The sequence below is a fragment of the Molothrus aeneus genome, chromosome 1, assembly GCF_037042795.1.
Source record: "Molothrus aeneus isolate 106 chromosome 1, BPBGC_Maene_1.0, whole genome shotgun sequence".
Lineage (NCBI taxonomy): Eukaryota > Metazoa > Chordata > Aves > Passeriformes > Icteridae > Molothrus > Molothrus aeneus.
In genome coordinates this window covers 62,010,189-62,035,881 of record NC_089646.1, presented here as the reverse complement: position 1 = coordinate 62,035,881, position 25,693 = coordinate 62,010,189, and the positions used below count along the sequence as shown (strand labels likewise).

The 25,693-nt window shown below is 44.9% G+C and overlaps 2 protein-coding genes across 2 annotated transcripts in view; one reads left to right on the top strand and one right to left on the bottom strand.

Annotated features, from left to right (window-relative positions):
- The window catches only part of CDKAL1 (CDK5 regulatory subunit associated protein 1 like 1), a 387,536-nt gene that overhangs the window by 73,689 nt on the left and 288,154 nt on the right, over positions 1-25,693 (top strand). The gene's annotated exons all lie outside the window — the stretch shown is intronic.
- Positions 2,353-10,627, bottom strand: LOC136556224 (uncharacterized). The gene is made up of 2 exons (XM_066549279.1): positions 9,707-10,627; positions 2,353-3,814 (listed from the first exon to the last, which is right to left on the bottom strand). The coding sequence occupies exon 2, from the start codon at positions 3,802-3,804 to the stop codon at positions 2,353-2,355; it is 1,452 nt and encodes a 483-aa protein (XP_066405376.1). The 5' UTR covers positions 3,805-3,814; positions 9,707-10,627.

The following is a 25,693-nucleotide window of genomic DNA, read 5'->3' as shown; positions in this document are numbered from 1 at the left end:
GAACAGTTCTTCCCCCTCCTCTCAGACTTGGTCAAAATGTATAATTTTCAGAAACCTCTCCAGACAGAGTTAATGAAATTAGCAAAAGGAAGAATTGGGCTTTCCTAGTGTTTCTCATGCTGTTGTGCTATATGCTTGCCGTGGGGATGGGGTGTTCCCCTGGGCTTTTAGTGCTGGTGACCCCCTCTTTGACCAGACCAGGGACAGATACAGCAGATAGATCCAGGCACTGTTTTGGGTCAGAAGTTTTGGGTTTGTTTTGTTGCTTAATCAAGGGCTTTAAAGAAGAGACTTTTTGAGGGATTGGAGACATTTGAGCAAAACTATGCTTGCTTTCCTATTATGAGCATGTACATAAAAAACATGTTGAAATCTATTTGAAATGTCTTGCCTCTTTTAACAGGATGGGGACAATGATTTCTCGTGACCAAGTTCCTTCCTTGATTTAACTCACACTTCAGATTAGCACCTTAGCCTCTAGTTAATCCTTGCTGGATTGGAGGGTTTTCTGTTCACTGTTCAAAAAACAGGCTACAAAATAAACACTTCAAAAGTCTCATTTGGGTTGTGGTGTGCGAAAGAATAAAATCCATGACTGTGTGTGTGTGAATTTGAGGAATGTAAATGGAATCAGGATGTTAACAGTTTGTAAGTCAGCATGCCTTCAGGTGGAAAATGCCCCTGTGGAGTTTGCCAAAGCACAGAGCTGGTGACAACCCCTGAGGAACTTGTGATTCAAACAGTGGTGAGATAGCGGGCAACTGCTGGAAACAGCAGCAGTCTGAGACGTTGTAGTGTGCTTTTTTATTACCTCAAACAGTAGGCTGTGTGTATTTTCTTGTCCTTGGAACAACATTTATGACTTAGCCAAGCAGACTGTGCCCAGTAGTGGACTACTGAAGCTGAACTTTGTGTTGCAATTAATTTGGGGATCTGCAGTCGGAATCCTTGCTGCTTCTGCCGTGTGACATTCACCTCCCATCTGTTGGGGAATTTCTTGTTTCTTTCTCTTATTGAGAGGTAACCAAATTACTTTCTCCAGCACTAAAAAGTGTAGGAGATTCTAAGAGATTTTAGATTTGCCTCAAATAAGCAATAGCATTACTGAGAGAGGATGTAGTATTAATTGATGTCCATTGGAATAATGTGGGACAGAATGAGGACAGAGCTTTGCTTGGGTTGGTTTGCTTGCATACAGAAAATCATAAGAGTTGAAAAAGAATGGAATATTTTATTGGCTTTGTTTGTTTTCCCTTTTCCGCTTGCTCTTTTGAGCTTTTAACTAGTAGACCAGAATATATGAAATACAGTAGAATGATGAAAGGGTGATTCAGCAATACTAATTGTTAGCTGGTTTTTGAATGGGTTATATGAGCTTTACAGAATTAGTGTTTGGTATATTATGTGTCCCCCTATCTTAACAGGTGTTTTGTTTTACCATTTCAGATAGATGAATTGAGCAGAAAAGGTTAATGATTTGAGTGCTGGAAGCAGGTGGTTGGTAGCTTTGACTATTTATCTAATTAGCTGCAGGCTGCCTGTTGTCCTAGCAGGCCTGACTTTTCCTAGGGAGGGAGCATAGGAGAACATGCAGAAACTTGCTGTAGCAGGACTAATGCAAAAATCAACATTGCTGCGGTGCTGAGATGATGAGTTTGCCCGGCTCACGTTCAGCCCCGATCAGCGACGAAGGGGCGCTTGAGGAGCCCGGAGCTCCTATCGCGCCTATGGGTCCCGAAGAGATCCACGATACGAGAGCGAAGGAGGGCGGCAAACGCAGGGAGGCGCAGGCAAGGAAAGAGGGACTCAGCCTTCAGGAAGGGTTGGCAGGTTTATTGAAGGAAGGTCGAAGGGGGAGAAAAAGCAGGGTGGAGGGAGAAGGACTGAGCATCGAACTGAGGGCAAGTAACAGATTATAAGGGAAGGGGGAGGGCCCGGGAGGGGCAACATGACAACCAATGAGGGTATGAAAAAACTGATACATAGGTTGATGAACGCATGAAACCAACAAATCAGCAAAAAACTGGGGAGGGGTCCCTGCCCCTGCCCAATCACTCGACACCCTGGGGAGAAGGTTCTAGAAGGAAAGGCAGGGCTGCCGAGTGATGGACAAAGGCCAGGGGTGGGGACAACAAGACACATCTGATGGATAGGGGAGGGGAAACGTGACAGACAAATAACGACAAGAAATTGGGGACCTCCAGGGAAAGAGGGGGGAACTATTCAGGATGAACCAGACCAAATCAAACAACGTTACATCACACACCACCACATCTCCCCCTTTCGCAAACAACAAAAAAGGAAAGGGGGGACGGGGGGACTAACTTATTATAAGTATCTGAGTTCATGTTCTCAAGGTTCAAATTCGCTGTCCTCAGGGCCTTCTTCATAAGACAGTTCTTGGTCCAAGGGCCCCATACTGTCTTCTTCGTCAGGGTCTTCCCAAGAGTTTTCTTCTGGTGAGTTGGAGGGCGCTCGGAGTCGGAGGACTTCCGGAGAGGAAAGGGCTCGGTTAATAAAGTTTTCCAGTACTTTCCACAGTATTGAGGCAGCGAGTAACACAAGTATAAGTGAGAAACATAAATAAACGGTCGGTTTCAGGATGGCTACTGCCCAGTTTGAAAACCCCCACCCGCGGAACATGTCCCCCAGCCAGTCGGTAGTTTGCGCTTTGATATTTTCAATATGATTTTGCATGCGTTCAATGGAGACTCTCGCGTCTTCAGCCCTGGATGAGAGGTTGAGGCAGCAGAGACCTTCAAACTCCTCGCACTTGTGCTGGTGTAACAGGAGGAGGAAATCGATGGCGGCTCTGTTTTGGAGTGTGGCTTGCCTCGTGACTTTCTCATCATAAAGGAGGTCCGTTAGGGCGGCTGACGTAAGATTGGCCTGTTTTACAACCCAACACTCTAGGCGGCCCAATTCGCCTAGTGACTTCGCGATCGCTACCCAAGGAAGTAAAACTGTGAGGGCAGTCGCTTTTGTACGGTCCCAATGTTCAATCACAGAGTCGCAGCCTTCATCTAAATTCTTTAAATCTCTTTTGATACGTTTTAAATCGAAGGTCGAATTGAGGCTTGCGCTTTTATTCTGCCAATCGATAATATGGGTCAGGTTGGGTGTAAACAGGGACAGCCGGCCTAATGCACATGGTCCCCCGATAGGATTAGATGGGATTCCCGCCCAAGCTCGGTTTCCGCAAATTAAGAACAAACCATGGGGAAGGGTCACTGCTTTGTCATTCGGGGAGGTGGCTGGAGGGATTTTTTCAACACGTTTGCACCATTGGTTCGGGGGATAGGAGGCATTGGAGGGGTTCAACAGGGTCAGAGTGCGTGGATACCGGAGTGAGGCAGAGGGGGGGTGTTGGGAACCCGGGGCTTCTCTAAAATATAGAGGATTACCGGGGCTGGGGATATATCGAAAAATGAGGCAAACTGGGGCAAGTGCAGAGCCGAGCAAATGGAGCTCTGGAGGGTTCACCTCAAGAGTAGGTTGTAAGCGGAGGTGGTCTCTCCAGGCGTTCCAAAAAGCAGTGGGGGATTTCGGGGTAGTTCTGAAGGAGTAAATATAATTGAAAGGGGAGGGAAGCTGGGAAGGGGGGAGCGGGATCCCCACGAGGCAAGACGCCATCGGGTCTTCAGCTGCCGCCGTGTTCAGGCAAAGGTGATCTTGCCCCAGGGCTTCCGCGAGGGTCCGCCAAACATTAGGTTTCGGCTGGGGGAGAGTCCATGCAGAGCAGCTGGTGGTGAGCGTGGCCCAAAGGAGGTAGGTGGCAACTGGGTGTGTCTGGGGCCGTGCCATACCTGAAAAACTAAAAAGAGGCAGTATCAGGGAAGGAGAACTGGGTTTTAAGAAACGTGAACTAAATATTCGAATGGTTCTGGCTCATCACTGAATAAAAAACAGATAGGCGGAAGAAGGGGGTCAGGGGGCTTTCTTCGGCGCCTCCAACTGGCGACACGGACTTGTTGCTCTTTCGTCCGGTGTTTCGCTTCCCTGGGCACAAAAGGCCGAACCCATTTTGAGGGCACCCACTTGGGACCAGAAGGAGTGAGGACGCAAGCGTACCCTCTCCCCCAGGTCACCAAGTCAAAGGGTCCTTGGGTCTGCCAAGTCTCCGGGTCCTTGATGAGGACCGGAGGCTTGGCTGTAGGTTGCAGCGCGTTGTGGCTCCCGAAGTGTCTAACCATGGGCGGGTTCAGGCTCTCAAAGGAACAGTTCAAAAAATTCAAAGTGAACATCGCCTTTGAGAGTCTGATGTGAGGGGGCTCTACCTTTGTGGTGGATTTCTGTCGCTCTAAGATTTTCTTAAGGCTTTGGTGAGCCCTCTCTACCATGGCTTGGCCTGTCGGGGAATAGGGGATGCCTGTTCGATGTTCTATTCCCCATTGCTGCAGGAACTGGCGCAGTTCCCTGGACTTGTACGCAGGCCCATTATCAGTTTTGAGCAGCCTAGGGATGCCCAGAACAGCAAATGCCTGAAGTAGGTGTTTTTCGACATCTGCTGCCCTTTCTCCCGTGTGGGCGGAGGCGAATACCGCGCCGGAGAAAGTGTCTATCGAGACATGAACAAAGCTCAACCGGCCAAAGGAGGGAACATGAGTGACATCTGTTTGCCACACTTCGCAGCTTGAAAGTCCTCTAGGATTTGTCCCCAGGCCCAATGATGGAAGCTGGTGGGACTGGCACTGGGGACATGTCGCCACGATAGCTTTGGCTTGTTCACGCGTCAGATTGAACTGGCGAACAAGGCCAGGCGCGTTTTGGTGGAACAGCTGGTGGCTTAGTTTGGCCTGACCGAAGCGATCAGGGAGCGGGGCTACCTGAACAGGAGCGGCAAGGGCATCAGCGCGCCTGTTGCCCTCTGCAATGAACCCCGGCAAATCGGTGTGTGACCTAACGTGCATTACGTAGAAGGGCTGCTCTCGGTGGGAGACTAAATTTACAATTTTGGAGAGTAGCTCGAAGAGACGAACGTTCGAGACGTCCTGGAGGATTGCTCCCTCCGCTCTGGACACTACACCGGCTACATATGCCGAATCAGTTACCAAATTGAAGGGCTCAGAGAACCTCTCAAAAGCTCGGACGACTGCATCTAACTCAGCCACTTGTGGCGATCCTTCTACCACAGAGATGTCTGCCTCCCACCGCTGAGTTTGAGGGTCCCGCCAAGTCATCACTGACTTGTGGGATGCTCCAGATGCGTCAGTAAAAACGGTCAGGGCATCGAGGGGTCTCTTGCTCTGTACTGACTTAATGGTGAAAATAAATTCTTGATTAAACAATTTGTGGGCCGGCCGATCTACCGTAATTTGGCCCGTGTAGCTGTCCAGAGCTAGTTGTAAAAGTTCATTCGTCTGAAGGACGTTCTCAAACATTGTTAATTTGAGGTGGCCCGTGCCGAATTTAATGGGAAGATGAATGCACGTCAAGTCCTCACCTGCCAGCTCCCTGATCCGTGATCTCGCTTTCCGGATCAGGTCAGCCACCAGCTCCAGTGGCGATGTCATTCTCTTGGACCTGTGGTGGCTCAGGAATACCCACTCTATGATCAAGAGGGGGTCCTTCGCCCCGCGGTCCTTGCTCTTCCCGATGACTCCGTCCCACTGGAAGAGCATGCCGTGAAGGTGTGGCAGTTTCCCCAGAACAATAAAACGGAATGGCAGGCCCGGTTGGTACCGGTGGGCCTGCCTGGCCGAGATTAAACTCTGAATTTTCTCCAGAGCGGTTTTGGCCTCCGGGGTGAGGGTCCTAGGAGAACTCAGCTCCTCTCCCCCTTTCAACAAATTGAAGAGAGGGGCTAGGTCTTCCGTGGGAATACCTAGCCAAGGTCTCACCCAATTTAAAGAACCACACAGTTGGTGGGCATCTGCTAGGCTTTGGATATTATTTTTTATTGCCAATTTTTGCGGAACAATGGTCCGCTTGGTAATTTCAAGGCCGAGGTACCGCCAGGGTGGCATCCTTTGAATCTTTTCTTGCGCCAGCTCAAACCCTGCAGCAACCAACGCAGCGGTTGTCAGGTCAAGCGCATGAGCCAACAGGTCGTCGTCTGGCGCACAAATCAAAATGTCATCCATATAATGATGGATGATGGCTGACTCCACAGCTGCACGAACAGGGGTCAGCAGGGAAGCGACGTACCATTGGCAGATCACCGGGCTGCATTTCAAGCCTTGTGGCAATACGGTCCAATGGTAGCGCTTGCCTGGGGCTTCACGGTTAATAGATGGAACCGTGAAGGCGAAGCGCGGCGCATCATCAGGGTGTAGAGGAATTTGGAAAAAACAATCTTTTATGTCAACAACTGCCAAATTCCAATCTTTAGGGAGCATCGCAGGGGACGGCATCCCTGGTTGGAGGGGTCCCATATCTTTAATGACTGCGTTAATTCGACGGAGGTCCTGCAGGAGTCGCCATTTGTCTTTGTTGGGCTTTTTGATGACAAAGATGGGAGAGTTCCAAGGCGACATGGACTCTACTAAATGCCCTTTCTGTAGTTGTTCCTGCACGAGCTCGTTGAGCGCCGCTAATTTTTGTTTGTTTAGCGGCCACTGCGCCACCTGTACTGGTTCATCTGAAAGCCAATCCAGCTTCCAGGTGGGGCGCTCAGCAGTGGTCGCTGCCCGAAAAACCTGGGGAGTCACTGGTAAGTCAATTCGGGCTCCCCACTGGGCCAAGAGATCCCTCCCCCACAGGGGTTCCGTATAATCTAATACAAACGGACGAACAGAAGCCAATTGTCCGTCGGGCCCCGTAATTTGTACGATGCCTTTCGATTGCTTCGCCAATTGAAGCCCTCCTACACCTCTGATGTGGCCAGGGACGCTTTGCAATTCCCAACGCGACGGCCAATCCCGAGAGGGAATAACCGTGACGTCTGCCCCTGTGTCCAGCAAGCCGCGTAGAGCGACTTGCTCTCCCCCCTTTTTTAGTTTACAAATAAGTTTGGGCTTTTCATGCCCAAGAGTTTGAGCCCAGGCTACTGTAGGAATGTCTGTAGCCTGGGTTGCTGACCGAAGTTCCGGAGGTGGTAAAGCGGAAACAGCATATGGTGGTGACACGATAAAGAATTGGGCTATTATTTGCCCCTTCGGTAGGAAGAGCGGGGGGTGGACACAGTGCAGCATGAGTGAGATTTGTTCCGAGCCAGCGGGAAGCAGGCTCGGGACAATACTCACATCTGGTGGGGTCGCCTTTGTGTCGCCTAAGACGAGGAGACTGTGGCTTTGACGTTCCCAGTTTGTTAGGCCCTCCGGGAGGACAGCAACGTGGTGGAAACCGGCGGAACGGAGATGTAATGGTTCCGCAAGCTGCAACCTACGGGAGGAAACACAGGATGAAAGAGCATGAGTATCAGTGGGTGGTGTTTGTGTCAGTCCGGCATGAAGGTCAAGTCCAGTTGGAGGCATTATCTCACTGTTCTCCCTCTTCTCCCGCCAGGACGGATGGTGTGAACAGGCCTCCGCATTTGTGTCCTGGCGCAGGGGGCCGCTGCGCTGTTTAATTAGTTTTTTTGAACAGTTTGCCCGTGGGTCCCCTGCACGGACTTTTTAAACTCATAAAACTGCTGTTTGAGGGGGCATGCGGGCATCCAGTGCCCCAGCTTCCCACACAGATGACACGGTGTGGCTGGAGGCTTGGGCACCGGGGTCGACATTGGTGGCAGCGGTTGCGCGGTAGTGGGACAGACGTCGGTGGTGAATGGGGGCTCCTCGACGGCGGCGGCGGCGGGACGGAAAGGTGTCCTCAGGCGGGCGGCTGCGGCAGGTGGTGGTCCGGTACCTGATGGAACTAATACTTTTTTCCCACACACCAAAAGCATGTCCCGCAGGGTGGGAGCTGGCTCCAGAGGGAGGCTGTTGATTGCATCTTTGCAAGCCGAGTTGGCATTGAGGAATGCCATCTCTTTTAACAGCTCGGCTTGCAAGTGTTCTCCTTCAACATGATAGTTAATGGACTTTCGGAGCCGCTCCACAAACTCGAGGAATGGTTCCTCGGCACCCTGCAGGACTTTGGCATATGGGACTTGGGGTGTGGCCGCTCGCAACCCCAAGAAAGCTTTCTCAGCCGCCCGGGCAGTTTGCTGCAGGACTTCTACGGGTATGGCTCTGGCTTGGGTTGCTCCGTCACTCCAGTTCCCCGTCCCAAGCATGTGGTCAATGGAAATGACCTCTCCATCTGCACTCGTCCGGGAGTTCGGGGAATCCCATAGGGACGGGAGCACCTTCAAGGCTTCCTTTCTCCACGCTGCCTCCCAGAGCACTTGCTCGGTGGAATTGAGGAGGCAGCGGAAGACTCGGCGGAGGTCGGCAGGTGTAATGACCGACTCCGCCAGAACGGCTTGAAGGAGTCCCTGAAAATATTCGGAGTCCCTCCCGAACTCTTTCTGTGCTTTGCACAGCTCCTTCATGGACGAATGAGAGAAGGGGACCCATTGAGCCAGGGTTGTCCCATCTCCCGCGGGATGAAAAACGACCGGGGCTGCTGATGGGACTGCAGACAGCTCCGGTCCTCGGCTCGGGACCCCCCCCCCGCTAGCCCCCAGAGCGTGGGAACCGGAAGGGAGGGCGTGGGAACCGGGAGCGGGGGAGGGAGGGTCCCGGCGTGGGAACTGGAGGGAGGGTTCTGCAGCAAAGTGCCTCCCCTTATGGGAGGGGCCCCATGACGTCGTTGCGGAGGCGGGGGGTGGTGGGAGAGGAGGGGAAGGGGGAGGAGTTGCAGGGGGTGAAGGCGGGGGAGGAAGGGGAGGAGAAGGGGGCGGGGGAAGGGGAGGGGACGTGGGAGGAACCCGCGAGAGGGGAAGGGAAGGGATTTGGGGGGGGGCTCGGGAAGGAGTGGGGGAACTCTGGGAAGGAGAAGGGGGTTTTTTAGGATTGAACACGCGGTCCCCTCCATTTTGGGATGATTTGACGCCATCTTGGCGAGAGGACCGCGGAGAACTGAAACGAACTTTGGGTTTAACAACTGGGGTCGAGGGGGTGCGGAAAGAGGGAGCAGGAACAGTCTCCTCCGGAGGTTGGCCAGACCTTCGGAGGCTCGGGGACCGGGTCGCCCGCGAGGAGCTCAGGGACGGATGACTCCCTGGCGCGGGGCTGTCGCGGGCTGCTCCCCGCAGGGACTCGGTTCGGGAGGGCGGGCGCGAGGAACGAAGGGCAGGTGCATGGGGACGGGGAGAACTGGGGTATAACTGGGGGTCCGCTGGCTGAGTCCGGGAAGAGGGTTTAGCAGCGAGGGCAGAAATCAAAAGGGATATTAAACAAAAATGGCTCTGAAAAGATTTGCTGCCAGCTTGGATCTCTCTCTGAAGGCGGGATTGAACCCGCCTCAGAAATCTGGGATCCAGGACTGATTCAGCATTTAAATCAGGGTAGGTACGGGTCAGCCAGCGGACTAAACTTTTAACTTCCCTTTTATTAAACTTATAATTCCCACCCCCCAGGGTACCCACAACTTGGTAAAAAACCCCTTTCTGAGTGGCCGACAGTTTAGCACCCATATTTGCAGATGGAATACGCAGGGGTCAGCCACTCGCTCTACCGCTAGCAACAGGAAAATCAAAAGGAATCTAAAATAAAACTAAACGGGGTCCCCACTGACCCTGACCTCCCCCTCCCACTGGCCGAGGAGAGGACCGGGATGCCTATGCCAGGTTTTCCGTGAGGTCAGGTGGTGGGCTGTACAACACAGCCAAGAGACTCACCCGTCAGGGGGACGAACCAAGGCTGCTGCTAGCGGGAGCTGCCTGCGCCGAAGGCGGCCTCTTTAGGGTGCGCTGAGAGGGTGTCGCCTTCTTCTCTCCGGAGCACCGCACCTCCCGAAACGAGGGCGTGCTACACGGAGAGCGGTGAGTCGCCCAAAGGATTAGAGCAATCCAACCCGCGCGTCGCGGGACTCCTGTTCCGAGATGCAGTCCTCCGAACGGTGTTCAGGATCCGCAGACTGCCTCAGATGCAGGGGTCTTCACGCCACGCGTTGGGCGCCAAACTGCTGCGGTGCTGAGATGATGAGTTTGCCCGGCTCACGTTCAGCCCCGATCAGCGACGAAGGGGCGCTTGAGGAGCCCGGAGCTCCTATCGCGCCTATGGGTCCCGAAGAGATCCACGATACGAGAGCGAAGGAGGGCGGCAAACGCAGGGAGGCGCAGGCAAGGAAAGAGGGACTCAGCCTTCAGGAAGGGTTGGCAGGTTTATTGAAGGAAGGTCGAAGGGGGAGAAAAAGCAGGGTGGAGGGAGAAGGACTGAGCATCGAACTGAGGGCAAGTAACAGATTATAAGGGAAGGGGGAGGGCCCGGGAGGGGCAACATGACAACCAATGAGGGTATGAAAAAACTGATACATAGGTTGATGAACGCATGAAACCAACAAATCAGCAAAAAACTGGGGAGGGGTCCCTGCCCCTGCCCAATCACTCGACACCCTGGGGAGAAGGTTCTAGAAGGAAAGGCAGGGCTGCCGAGTGATGGACAAAGGCCAGGGGTGGGGACAACAAGACACATCTGATGGATAGGGGAGGGGAAACGTGACAGACAAATAACGACAAGAAATTGGGGACCTCCAGGGAAAGAGGGGGGAACTATTCAGGATGAACCAGACCAAATCAAACAACGTTACATCACACACCACCACACAACATGATCTAAACTTGTCCTTACTGACAAGTATGTTTTTATTTGTTTTTGATTCAAAAGATTATCTACTAATGCTTTTTGGGTGTTTGTCCTAAAACAGTATGCTTGCTTGTTCAGGTAAGCTTGAGTGTCAAAAGCATTTTCTCTCATACTTCTGAAAGCATTTTTCTCATGGTTGTTAGATGCTAACCCACAAAGAGCAAAAATAATGTTGGTGATTTTTTTTCTTTGTCTGTATTCAACAAAGCTCTTGTTTTTTACACTGAGTTCCATTGTAATTCCTGTGTCTGTTAAGGTTTAATTGTGGCATATTTAGTCAAGGCAAGTTGGGATACTATCAGTGCAGCACAGCAGTTCACGTTTGGCATTGTACACCTCAGCTGCTGACTTGACCCTTGGTGCACCACTCTTAGGAGGGACATGAGCATAGACAACTGTTCCTCTTGAATTTAATGTTTTATCCAAATTTTTTCCTTGTAAAGTTTTCTTTTGGCTTTCAATGAAAAAAAATGCAGAAACACAGGCTAACACCAAGACACAGTTGACCACAGGATTGTTTCATTGCAAGTATGTGCTTGAATTTGAAACTTTGCTAAGAGATAATGTCTGGTAACTACTTTTAACAGGATAAATAGTCAGCTTTTTTCATGGATTGGTTTTACCACTCCAAGCAAAATGGAAACTGATGTTTGTTAGTGGCTCCAGCTACCAACATAACACAAATACTCACCAAGAAATTTTATATGTGTTTACTCCAAGTAGGAAAAAACCTATTGTTTTGTTTGGGTCTATTATATTTTATTAGCATAACCTCAAGGGAAACTCAGTAGTGAAGAGGCAGAGGCTCTTTTTTTACAAAAGTACAGTGTTAAATAAAATTGTCTAAAATACAGCAAAACTCATTGTAGAAGCAGTCTGTTTGTCTGCTTTTCCTTGTACCAGTCCTTAAATAGGAACATTTACTTTGTGGAGCTGTCAAATTGATACCTGCAACTCCAAAAAATGAAGATGAGTGAAAAATGTTCTTTAGAGACAGAAAAGATGTAATGATCGATATATCCTAAATACAGTGAAGAATTTTCGTTCACATTATTTCAGAAAGGAATACCATGCTTAATTGGGATCCTGAATCCAGGTTGTAAAACTTCTTATACAAGGAAAACTGCAGGAATTGGGTTTTTACTTCAGATTGCTCTTAGCTTTATATACTGCCTTTTAAATACATAATATCTGAACTTGAAATTATTATTTCAGGTATTTATTTTTTTCATATTAGTAAAATGTTGTTTTTCTTGCTATTAGTAGGAGCTCTCTTGTTTAGCCAGTGTTGGCCACATTTGCTAGCTTGGTAATGTGAACTGTGCTGGACTGAACCAGCAAAAAGATTTAAGCTCTTCAAAGGAAAAGACCAAAAATAGAAGGATTTTTGAAATGGATGGACTTTTACACAAGAAGTGGAAGTTGTGGTTCTTCTGCTTTTATACATATGAAATTTACGTGGCCTCTTTTGGTCCTATAGCTTGTAATTGTATTTATAACCTGTAAATTTGACTGTTTATGTGTACATGGATGTAACACATATATACTCAAGCATTATAGAAAACAGGTCAAATGTGGTTTTGCACAGGCTTTGTTATGACCTTCCCTCTCTGGCTCAGCAGAGTTGTTTTTAATTTAGTCCTGAATTAATATAAATTCAATGTATGGTAAACTTGGAGCTTCACGATGTGGTAACTGTAGGATTTACTATCACAGTATCACTGAATAGTCTGGGTTGGAAGGGACCTTTAAAGGTCACCTTGTCTGACTTTCTGCAATGAACAGGAACATCTTAATCTAGGTCAGAGTCCTGTCCAGCCTGGCCTTGAGTGTTTCCAGAGATGGATCATCCACCACCTCTCTAGACAACCTCTTTAGTTTAAAACCATAACCCTGTGTCCTATTACAACAGGTCCTATTACAGAGTCTGTCCCCATCTTTCCTATAAGCCCTCATTACGTATTGAAAGTGCTCCCTGGAGCCTTCTTCTCTCCAGGCTGAACAACCCCAACACCCCCTGTCTCAGCCTTTCCTCATAGGAGAGGTGGTCCAGACCTCTGATCATCTTTGTTGCCTTCTCTGAACTTGCTCCAAAAGGTCAGGGACCTTCCTGTGCTGGGGACCCCAGAGCTGGATGCAGCGCTGCAGGAGGGCTCTCACCAGAGCAGAGCAGAGAGGCAGAATCCCCTCCCTCATCCTGCTGCCCACTCTGCTTTGGATGCAGCCCAGGACACAATTGGCTTTCTGGGCTGCAAGAGTACATCGATGGCTGAATTTTGGTATTTCATCCCACAGCACCCCCAGATCCCTCTTGGCTTCCTCTCACAAGGCAAGGGATTATTTGCTTCACATTTGAAATACACTGGTTTTCAGTGTTAATGGCATAATGCAGTGTTAAAATATGTCTTGAGCAACATGTTTTTTAAGTCAACAGTTCACAGTTTTTACATCAAGCAGTGCATGCTCTTGGTTTTGTGGTTTCCATTTGTATTTCACAAAAGACACCAGTTAAGCATGCTTGTTGCAAAATTTTTAAGTTAAGCTATTGTGAAATGCTGCTTAACATATTACAATTATTGCAGGAAGGACATTTAATGAGAATAAGCCAGGTATTGCGCACTCTGTTGTTATGATTCTTTACTGATGCTGTGGTTGAGATGCAGTGAGTGATCTTGAATTTCTTGTGACTATTACTCAGAAACCACATGCTAAGATGACATTGTCATATTCTAAGAAAATGGTCAAGGAGTATGTTTGGATTGAGGAGAATGGGCTGTAACTGACTTCCTCTAATGTCCTAAATGATATTGCTTACATAACGAGGTTTCCAGCTGGGAATCACTTCTTGATGCAATATTTCAATGTGAAGAGAACAGAGTTGCCCCATTTCTTTCTCTTTCCCCTGCTCCCTGCTGGAGCTGTTGTGGTGACACAGCTGCTACCAGCTTCACCCCTTGCCAAAGATGTGGCTTTGCTTTGTGGCCTCGTGGACAGATGGCAGGTAGCAGGATGGAGAGAGGGTGCAGCTTTATTTTGTCTTAAAATATGCTTCGAGTAACTTAGTGATGGTGATGCTACATTTTCTTTTCCCACCTTTGTCTTTCCTGACAGGGAAATGCAACTGTTTTGCAGCCTGGGTGCTCTTTTGTTAATCTTTACCTACCATCCTGAGGATTTGAGATTTGAAATAGAGTTAGAAAATCATTACATCACTGTGTGAGGTTTTTGGTTTTTTTAACTTCTCCAGTGCTGGTTTGTAATGCTTTTTTTCTTGGTTTCTAATTTTGATATGTTTGTAAGAGGAAGAGGTAAACTATTTCAATAAGAATATTATTTCTTACTTTGACTTGAATGGTAATGAGATGCTTGCAGTATGTTTTCCCAGGGTTACCTTTTTTTCAGCATTGACATCTGAAGTTGTGTAACTAGAGGTTTTGTTACTGACTCACAGTAAATTTGGACTGTGTTGTTGTTGTTTTTCCTTTGGTTAGCTTAATTTTTTTTCTAAGGACACTCATCTATAGTAGCGATGTGGACACACTGAACCATTACCCCAACCATCATTGATTCAACTGCACAGGGATTCAGTTTGCATTTTTGAGGAAAAATATATATTGCTATGTGAATGTATGCAAGAGGTGAGCATGGCTAGTAGCTATTACAAGCAGATTTGTTAGAGTTGAGCATGTGTTTCTTGGTGTTTGCTTTTAAGAGATAGGCAAGACTCTGAATTGGAACCTGAAATCCTAGTTGAGTCTTTTTGCAGAACCTTTTATTAGATAAGTGATATCACTTTATCTTTGACTAATACATTGGATTCCACATAGGAATTAATGGCACAGTGCTGTAATAATAGTGCAACAAAACCTGATGAAAGATCTGGGGAAAGTGGTTATATTTTGGAAAAACTCTTACTGATTCATAGCTGCATACTCACAAGTAAGGTTGTTTTCCAGATATCCCTGCAGGTGAGGAGGAGAAAAGATATATTATTAGCTGGGATCGGTGAATTCGAGTTACACCAGCAGTAAAAATTATTTTGCTTGTATTTATATATCTCAGTTAAGTATCCAAGAACTCTGAGACAGGTATGGAAATAAAGCAGCCATCTTCAGTTAGAACTGCACAGATGAGCAGTGCTGCTTCTGGACCTCTCTTACCGAGCTGTTCTACAGGGCCATTGCTCTCTGTCATCCTCTATAACCTGTACTTTAGATGGACAGGAGAGGTGAGAACATAGGTAGTTCAAAGGCAGTTTTGCCTTATTCCATACCTTAGCATTGTTTCTGGTACTTTGTCTCCTAGGAATCCCAAGGTTTTACAAGATGAACCCAGGTATTAGGAAGGCTTATGTTAAATCTGGATTGTAAGGAGTTTGTATCATAGATGGAGAGCAAGAAGATACTCAAAAATAGCATAGGACCATTGCTTTCTCTACTGTGTTTAAACAAACTGCTTTAATTAAATTCCTGAAACAGTTTAAATATTTCTTTTAAATTAACTTAAGCCAAAAATGTTTGTTTATAGTTTTTGATATCTGATGTAATTATGTTGAATTATTTTGTACTGGGATATCAGCATCCATGCAGGTTGAGAAGGTAACTAAGTACAACTGGAACATATAAGTATGGATCAGTAATTCCTAAGGTCTTTTGTCTGTTTTCTGTATCAGAGTTGGTTGTGTTCTGAGCAGTCCCCCACAGCCAAGCAATGACTAACACAAATAGTCCCTCTTCACTGCTGTAGGTTATCCAACTTTCTTGTTGCTATTGTGTGTGCAAAAAAATAATAGTTCCTCATATTATTTAAGTAGACTTTATTAGTTGCTTTACTCTCTCTGCACATAAGCATGTCTGATCTGTGCATTTATTATGTCCATCCATAGCTGTCTGCAGAGAAATACAGCGTTTGGCAGTTGTGGGGTGGAAAACCCAGAAAAATCCCAAACCCAAACAAACCAGGACCAACAAACCCAAACAACAAACAAACCACCCCCTTCTTAGAATGAATAATGAATGGCCTTGTTTGGAAGGGACCTTCAAGATCACCTAGTTCCAATCTCCAAGTTCTTCTGTACTTGTAATACTGCAATTAGAATAAACACTGCTACATCAAGCACTGCAGGCTTGTATATTACTTAAACATGTTTTTATATGTAATATTTAAAAAAAAGTATGTCTCTGTGTGTTTATATATATCTCAATAAAGGTTCCTGGTTATGTGCTAGCTTTATATCACCTAAGGATATTGTTATGCATCTCTTTGAGAGCAAAATTTTACTTTTTTAATCAAAAGTGGTATCGTTGGGAAGGATTAAGGCATTGCATTCTTAAGCAGAGTGGTTGTGTCTGGCTTCCACTTCCTTATGGATGTAGAGCAGTCTTTATTCTGTGGAAGTTATGTGACTAACTCTGACTCTAAGGAGTTACTACTGAAGAAACCAAGGACCTTCCCACTGCTCCTTCCAGACTTCCCTGGTGGCCTTGCAAAAGGAGATACTGGGGTGATAAGAGCCACAGCAGTAGGAAACATGGGTAGTTGTGTCAGCAGTTACAATTAGCACTTTGTTATGGCAATTTCCAGGGAACTCATGTGTGAAACGTAAATTGCAGGTCAAATTAGTACTCAAAATATTTTCCCATAAACAGATGCATGATTTTTTGTTGTTAGGGGTTACTGCCTTGGGAGTCATTATGAAATTTGCATCCTTGTTTAACTCTCAATTGAAAATATATTCAGAATATGGAGGGGAAGGAATACTGATAAGGTGTATACAAAGTCCACTACAAAGTACTACACCTATGCGCTAATGTCGAATTGAAGTTGTTACTCTGTGTTGATCTAATGTTTGATGTTAATACTTGAAAACTGCTAATGAAACTTCCTGGCACTGAGCTGTTCCACCCTGTTTGCTCACTTATGCAAAGGAATCCCAGATAGCTTACAGATGTTCCTTAGTAAAGACTGGGAAGCAAGACACTGAAAAATCCCCAGGCAGTCAGTTCTAGAGAGGCCTGGTATGTTTGATACAACCTTATTTTGTGACATAAAGTGATCTCAGGGTAAATTGCTGATGTACTTAACAACTCCATTTCTGGTCTCAAGGTAAAATTTCCTCAAAAGATGCAGACTTAACAAACCTTCTGCTCCTTAACTCCTAAGTTCCCGTGACTGTTAGTAATTCAGAAACACGGGCAAAATTAGCCTTAAACTGTCAAATTAAAAGCAGAATTTTTTTTGTTGGTTTGTGGAAGGTGAAGCAGGTACCCTGGTTCATCAGTGTTTATCTCATGTCAAGGTGATGGATGTCTGGTGATTCCAGGATTCATGTGAAAAATGTCAGGTCTCCATTGTCTGTCATGTTCGTTACTGACACTGAATTATTTTTGTAAATGGCAACCGTGAAACGTGTTTTAACAGAATACTAAGGAAATTGTGATAGTTTCTTCTATGGTACCAATAATTTAGGAAAGTTTTAGATTTTCTTAGAAATCTTATGTTGTTTGCTCTGTCTTGTAAGTAATTGCACAATTTTCTTAAATTTTTTGTGTATGGTGGGCTTAGAGAAGGATGGCTTTTGCTTTACGTGGAATATGGTAAATCTGTAAACTTCTATGCATTCTTGGAGGGTAAGTTTCTTCGAATATGATGGATGTCAGAATAATAACTGTTTTTTACTTTTGATGTATTGGTAAAAGATGTTTTATTTGGGTGTGTGCTTCTAGTTGGGAGTAGGTGATTTTCCTTGCAACTCTTCCCATAAAATGCTTTGAGACAGGTTTTTACTAGATCTCTAATATGTAATTTATCTAGTTTCTAAATATCTAACAGTTTTAGAAAATCAGGCATGGACAAACTTTTAATAAAACTTATTTTAATAAAAGTGTTCCTTTTCTCTTTGTATTTCATGCCTTCTGTTACATCATAGGGGAGATATGCTCACGTAAAACTACAGAAAAACAAGGGAGTAAATTTGAAATAGGAGTGTGAACGGCTGCTTTGTTAGACACAGATTGATTTAGGGGGAGAGAAAAAACACAAACCAAAGTAATTGTGTTTTACTCTTGAAGTGTTTTACTGTGGCACCACCCTTTTGCCTGGGGTCTGTTGAGCTGAAAACTACCCTGCCCCTGGCTCAACAAAAACATTTCTGATGGTTTAAGACCTGTTACTGCACCTACATCAGACTTAGCGGAGGAAAAATCTGTAGTCAATTTTCTTCCATTCTTTCAAGCATTTCTTTAGACTTCTATAAAGCCCAATGAAGGGAATGAAAGTGTGTAAAGTGAAGGACTGAGGTCACTCTGTACTTGTCATAACTAGAAATCTGTTTTATAATTTCAGACCCAAAGCTTTGGTCAGTATATATCTCTGCAGCCTTCAGTCTGTATTGGTGGCAATTCCTTTTTCTCATAGCTGCAGATGTACAGCTATAAGGTGTATTACTCATTTTCCAGAATCAAGCAGGCAGAAATGAAGATCAGTATGGAGAACAGCTATACAGCCTTGTTGTACCCTGTGACAATTCTTACTTGGTGATTACTTGCTGGTGTTTGCTAAAGGTTACTTCCAGTTTCAGTGCTGTGATGCAACTTCCATGGCACATTCTCAGGTGTTATTTACTGGTCTCTAATTCTTCTTAAAACTTGAAAACTCTTGCAGGGGGCATGATTTTAATGTTCTTATGTTTTTTCCTTACTTTCCATCCCTGTAATATGCAAGTGCTTTACACAAATGGTTTAATTTGTTTTCACACTATTCTCTGTGGTCACAGCTTCATGGTACTCCTTGTTTCTTAGTGTTTGGAAACTCAGTAAGTGGGAATAGGGTCAAATGTATCCCCAGGCTTAGTCATCTGATATGTGACTCCCACAGGTTTCATGCTTCTGAGCCTTAAGCTGTAGCTGTGACTTTCCATGCCTGGTGCCTCTTAGTGAAAGCTGCTTGTGCAAGTCAGGCAGGCTTCACCCAGGGTAGTGTGTTCTAAAAGGAATATAAGTTCAATTTGCAAGGATAAATCAATTCTGGAGCAGGAGCACCCTTCGGAACTGGGTTGTGACTGGGTTTCTGGTTTTGTTGTTGTTTGGTTGTTGTTTTTGGGGGGTACAGGTTTTTTTGAGGATAATGAGGGCTCTTCATTAGGACACCATATTTTCTCCTTTTGGAGCCCACTAAATATGTTTTTCATGACTGTTAAAAAGGTCATAGAAAGTACAGTTGCCCTCATTACACAAGCAGTGGAAATTGATCTTATCCAGGATGGGGTGAGATGAGAGTCCTGGAGAAATGTATGATCCTGTGTAAATAATTGTGTTACAAATGCACCAGGAGGAAGTATTAATGTGTGGGAGCAGCCTCACTTCTGACATTTTCGCATTTTAAATCTTTGACTTTGCAACCTAAATAGTGTGTTTTGCCCACAGTTTTGTGTGCATTGTTTCCCAAGCCAGAAAAAACCCCAACAGCAATTTGTTACATAATGCTGCGCTCCATGCATCCCTGGAATGTCTTTTCCAGGCTGCCAAGTTGGTCACTGTTCCCCCCAGTAGCACTCCCTGGTTCACCTCTACCCTGAATTTGTGCTGTGCAGTTGAGCTGTTGCTTGAACAGATCTGAGTCCCTGAAAGCAGAGGCTCACTGCTTGCTGATGGGTGGTTGGGATGCAGCCTGCTGGATCCTGGAGCTGTGTTTGGAGGGAAAGCTGTCCTACCTGGCTGTACTCAGGGCAGGCAGCCTCTATTGGGTCTTCAGTCTTACTCTTGAAAGACAGCTGTGATTTCACAGTTCTGAGAGTTAGGATTTTATGCTGGCGTTTCCAGAACTAATAAGATACTTTATAAATTACAGTCTGCTAGAGGGGAGGGGCTTTGAGCTGAAAAATAAGGTATTGGCCAGCTGGTAGACTACTGTTTGTAAGCAATCTGAAGAACACAGCAGCTGAGTAGTGCTTGATTTGAGTTTGGTAATCCTAAAATTGTTTTAAAATGACCACTAATAGAATAATTATATTTTTGCAAGGAAGAAGGCCCAAGAGGTGCAGAGATGTCAGAACCTCTCTGGCCTCTCCTGCTTTGCATCCACACCCCAGTGACCTGTGAACCCAAAGGTTTGACAAGTGGTGGAGGGAGATAACGGGGGTTGTATGTGTTCCCACAGATGGAGGTGTAGTTAACAGGTACACTTTGTTTACCAAATGGTAATGGTTTCTTGAGGAAATAACTCTGTGCCTTCTGGGGCAGTTTCATAACTGAGTGGAATAGTTAAAGCTTTACAAATGGCATTTTAAAATGGTGTTTCATTATAACTAATGAATAGGCTGGCCAACTGATATTGCTCAGGAACAGCTATAGCCACAGTGGCTTGAAGTGTGCCTGTAAAGCTAGTTTTTTTTTTGGTCCTTGAAGATTTTAAAATGGTTAAAGAAAGTGCAATGGATTCTGGGTGTTCTTTGAACTTTGAAAACAGTCACATTATTTTTAAGGATGAAATTGAGAAACACCCCCAGTCATTCATCACTGCCACTTAGCAAATAGAGAGGATAGTAATGGCCTAGCTTTAATCAGAAAAATAACTACTACTTGATACACTTACCTCAGTAGTTGTAAGGACAACATTTAATATGTTTTGGGCTTTTTCTGCTTCAGTTGCATGTCAGTGTGGAAGGCTCACTGAGCTTGAACAATGAAAGAAAAATCTGTCTCACCTTTCATGAGTTAAAGTTTAAACAGTGGGGGCTAACTATCTACAGACCAGGTGAAACAAAGGCCTTTTTTGAGCTTTACACCTGTCAAATGCTGGAAATAATTGCTGTTCTGAAGCAAAAAACCCTAAACACAAGCTGCACAGCAGCTGCCAAGCCCAGAGTGTGGGTATATGCAGGTACCTGGGCTAAGCAGGATGAGGAAGCAGAGCTTTTGGTGCACGTAGCTGAGATGTGTTTTGTTGTGTGGAAACCATGGGATACAGGTGTGGTGTTTGCACAGGAGAGAAGAGCCTGAGTAGCCAGGAAGGGAGTTTGCACTCAGGTGGGAGGCAAGGAAAGCCTCGCTGTAACTTGAGTTGAATATGGCTCAAAGCGTTTTTCCAACCGTCTTGAAACAGACAGGAAGCCTCTCCCCTCGTGGAGCCTCCCTTGGTTGTGTCTTCAGGTCAGAGGTGTAGCCACTCTCCACACTTGTGAGTCATGTTAGGAAAGGTTTTCTCCACTGCCATGTAACCGGAATGAGAGAATTGCACCCTAACACGTCTTTGTAGGCTTCAATTGGTACCCTTGTTTTGCTGAAATTAATGAGCCATGTGGCTCTTCTATTACTAGAAATCTATTATTGAGCACTTCAAAATCTGGAGGGGATAAAAAAGGTGCAGATACTGGAATTTGAATGCTGCTCATGGTTTAACTCCGCTCTAATTGATGAGGTTTTAAAGATAGAAAGGGGCTTTTTTTTGTGGTTTCCAGACTTTTCTGTGTCAGTTGGAATAACCCATTAGTACTGAGAGAAAATGTAAAACTTAAAATGGTGGGACTGGTAATAATTTACAAGTGATGAAATGAAAGTTGAATTACCTCCAGGATTCCTTAGTTAAGGCACGTGTTTGCAGCAGCTTTAGCTTTGTCCTAATTGATTTTGATATTAAGCTTCTTGTGTAACTAATTTCCTTGGTAAGGAGGTAATTGGAGGATGCTTGTACTTTTCATTGTTTAAGGAAACAAAAAAGGGAAATTGTCTGATAAATCTGTTGTACTTGCTTATACTAAACAAGGCCAGTAGTAGCCTGCATCAAGGTTTAGCATGGAAATAAACTGTTGGTCCCCCTTCCTCCACAGGTCTTGTTTTCTTTCTTTCCTTCCTATGTAAAATTACAGTACTTTGGTAAGCAATGAAACATGATTTATTTATGTAGTCTGAGAACACCTGGATCCCTAAAGCAAAATGACCCAATAAATATTGGCTTTCCATGTTGAGTTTCTTGCTATATCTTGTAAAGCTTGGTTTCTAGGACGGACAAGAAAAAGGAAACTGGGTTTCAACTTTTGTGTCAGAAGGTGAGAAAAAAGGCAGCTGTGCTCTCTAAAGGGGTTTTAGCTGTAACTGACCCAACTATAGGTTATTTGAGAACAAGGGAAATGTTCAAGACTGTGATATTACAAGTGTTCTGATGCCTGGCTGTAGCTTTGTTTGGTAGGCATCTTGGAGCATCTTCCATGGAATAGATAAAACTAGTGTGAGTTTTAGGAATGAGGACACTGAGAGAACTACGTGAGATCTCAAGAAAGAAAACTGTGTTATGTACTAATTATGTACTTAATTGCATTTTATATAATCAGCATCTAAAAAATATTAATGAAATTAATGTACTATGTGAGGAAGGAAAGTATAATCAGTTTTGTTTTAAGAGAATGAAGGCATTAGAAGAACTAACAAGATTCTCATAGGACATTGGTAGCAGAGGTACAAAACCAAACTGGTTTACTAGAGTCCCACTGCAATTCCAATAACATCAAGGTTTTTTTTTGCTCTTGTATATGCCAGAGCTTACAGCCAAATCCAGTCATGTTTTTAAGACTGAATTGTATTGTTTATTCTCATTTTAAAAGAAAAACAGAAACACATGAGAAATTTTTTTGTCTCTGCTAACCTATATTGAAGGATCTTGAATTTGCTTCATGCTAACAAAAAGCCAGTGTCTTTTTACCAAAGGCAAAAAAAAGGCTTGCTTGCCTAGTGTTTGTTTTCGCGCTGATCTTGTTAAACTGGGAGCTGAAGAGATACAAAAAGCTCTGTGTACACTTAGAGAGGAGCACAGAAGCTTGTGCTCCTGCTGTTCTGTGCAGCCACGGGTCTCTGTAGCTGCTGGCACTTACATCCTCTGTTTCTTCTTGCTGTTTTAAAAGTCACATTACTGTCTTTTCTTTGCATGTAGGATGGGGATGCTGTGTTTCAATATGTTCATGCAATTCAAGGATGCTGCAGTGCTGTTCTGCATTGCTGCTGTTGCTCAGTGCCTCAATGCAATGAAGTGAGGTGTAAAGTCCATCCCTCCTAATCTCATCATTCTTGGTTGACTTCTACAATTGTTGTGTTAAAGAACTCAAAGGTGGGCCAAAATTGTGCCCCTTTTCCAAAGCTTTAGTATTTCAGTGCCAAGTTTATCTGGATCTAGGACCATACTTTCATTAGTTATGGGTGATGCTTTTTTCTCTCCTCATTCCTTGTCTTAGGACTGTGTGGCCTGTGTGCACCATACTTGTGTTATAGTAATAATAGGCAGCCTTGCTTGTACACTGGCAATTTCAGTGCACCAACTCACAATTTTTGGTTATACAGATAAAAAATAGCAGTTGGTTATTAATTTTGAAAGTATAATATTGAGCACTTCATGTTTGGCTGTTTCCTACTTGTTTTACACACAGAGAATTTAGCATAATAGTCAACTGGTCTTAATGTTTCATACCTTTAAAGTGTAGGATCTTCCAACTCTGTGTGCTGAAACGAAGATATACCATGTACTGTAAAGTGTATTCTGTTTGCTCATTTTTTACTTAATAGTGACAGCCTGGGCACTCTACGTGACTCTTTGCAGGGGCACGGCAATAATGCATGTATCACTGGGGCTTCTTGGGTGTTCATCTCGCTCAGGGCTCTTTTCATTGATGTGGATGATGGGATGAAGCTCATCCTTACCAGGTCTGTGGATGACATGAAAGGGACATCAAACACAAAGAGTGTTTGATGGCACAGCAGCCTGTGATTGGGTGGGACCTCAGCAAGCAGGAGGAATGGGCAAACAGAACCTCCTGAGGTTCAGAGAAGACATGTGTGCCTTGATTAGAACAGCCTCTACATAGCAGTGTGGGCTGGGAGCAGCTTCATGTGTGGGTTGTGTTTGTGCTTGATTTGGTTTTTTTGGGGTGGGTGGTTTGTGTGTGTTTTGGTTTTTTAAAGAAAAGTAAACTTGTGGACGATAGGCTGAGTCAATTCTGTGCCCTTGTAATGCTAAAGGCCAAGGTCTTGGCTGCATCAGCAAGAATGCAGCCAGCAAACGGGTGAAAAGGATTACTCTTGTTTACTACTTGGGAGAATGGGGCTGGAAAACTGCCCAGCACAAGACTTCTGAAGATAAAATGGGTATCAGTGACCTGGAGATAAGATATCATTGCTGTTTTCAACTGCCTGATTTGTAGCTACAGAGAAAGTAGAACCTGAATTTTCTCAGAGGAGCCCAATGATAGGACTGGAAGCAGTGCTCTTAGCAGCAAGACCTTGGTGTAGTAATGGGAACAACAGGAGTAATGATTTTATTGTAATTCTGGCTGGTTACAAGGAAAAAAATGTTCATGGCAAGAGGGAACAGGTTTCCTGGAGAGGCCTTTGGGAGTCTCCATCCTGAGACCAGAGAATGGGACCAAGTCTATCAGGCATGTTGTCCTGTTTGACAGGCACACACATTCAGGAGGGACACGCATGGAGTTATCTGTCACATCAGATCTGCTCAAAGCTTAACTGGACAATTTTGGGTTTCATTATTGAACTCTGGAATTAGCTCAGTTTTAAGCAGGTGCTGGAACTAGATGGGAAGTGAAAGCAGACTCTAGAGGTCCCACCTAACCATAGTTTTCCTATGGTCCTATACAGCTCTCTTGCTGATGAAGGTTTCCAAAGACAACTTTCTATATCATTATATAAACCTGTCTTATGCAAGGCACATGTAACAGAGCCTTGGTTTTTGAGGCCTGAAGACTGGGCCAGTTTAGCTCTGGAGTGTGTGTATGTATATGTCATTTCAAGTGATTTTTTTGTTTTGTTTGTTTTGGAAAGAGCTTAGTTGACTGGAGGTGGGGGTGTTTTCTTTTGGCATCTTCAGAAAACAACATTAGTGTCAAAGAGCAGAGCCAAAAAGAGCTGCAAAACAATATTCTTACAAATAAAAATTCTCTCAGTGACAAGCTAGTTGTTTGCTTACACAGCTAGTCTGGAACACTGCTGTTCCCTTGTTTTTGTTCAAAAGTCCAGATATTTGTAAATACAGTCATTATAATTTTCCTAAGAAAAGAGGGTAGCAAGATAGGGGCATATACACTTTCAAATGGCCTCATTATTGAGTAAGGCCAGAGTGCCATGCCTGTAATGTTGGCTAGGAGTCACAATGGAAAAATGTAGAAGAGTAAACAAGATAATTGTTAACTGTTTACAGGCATTGTCTTCCTAAAAGTAACGTTTCTAAAATGAAATTGCTTAATCCTTAAAGCAGGAATTTCAGAGAATAATTTTTCAATTCATTGATTTAGGATTTTTGCACCTTGAATGTGTAGGTCTTGCCATCTTGATTTTGGGAAGAGGTAGTGATAGGTCCAGAGGAGCGCAGTTGGACTAGATGACAAACTGGACATTGCAGGTCCCTTCCAACAGAACTATTCTAAAATACTCAATGTATCTTTAACTTTTTATAAGCTTGTTTCTGCCTCAGTGGCTAGTGAATTTGTTTCCTGGAATGTTACCAGAAATGAATCCTCATAGTCCATGAAGTTGGTGCATTTTATGATAGGCACTTGCTTCTCTTTTCTGAGTCAAGGATTGTGGCATCCTCTCTTTTGTCTCAAGGGAAGCTCCTGTGTGCCTGGAATATAGTCTGCTATTGATCTTGAATCCTTCATTGTGGATTGATGTCTGAGTAGGGACATACTCAAGAACAGCTTAGATTTTTGTCTGTTCCTTTGCCATTTTTTGGTGCTTAAAAATATGTCTCAAACAGAAGAAAGTTGGAGTGTATTTGTGTATCCAGCCCACAAGGACAGGTGGCTGATCTGATCTGACATGCATAAAAATCCTGTGAGTCTTGACCTGTGGCTCAAAATTAAAAGCTGGGCTCCCACCTCTATTTCCTTGTAAGCACCATCAGCCTGCAGCTGTGCCCCAGGCCCACTTTGGAGTGAGCAGGTATTTAATTAGCTACACAAATGCCTCTCTGAGAGGTGCAGGGATATGAGTCACTTGATAAGAATAGAGAGCATGTAAGAGAGG

Coding starts and splice junctions, on each gene's coding strand:
- LOC136556224 (XM_066549279.1), bottom strand. CDS start 3,804: ATGGCACGGCCCCAGACACACCCAGTTGCCACCTACCTCCTTTGGGCC.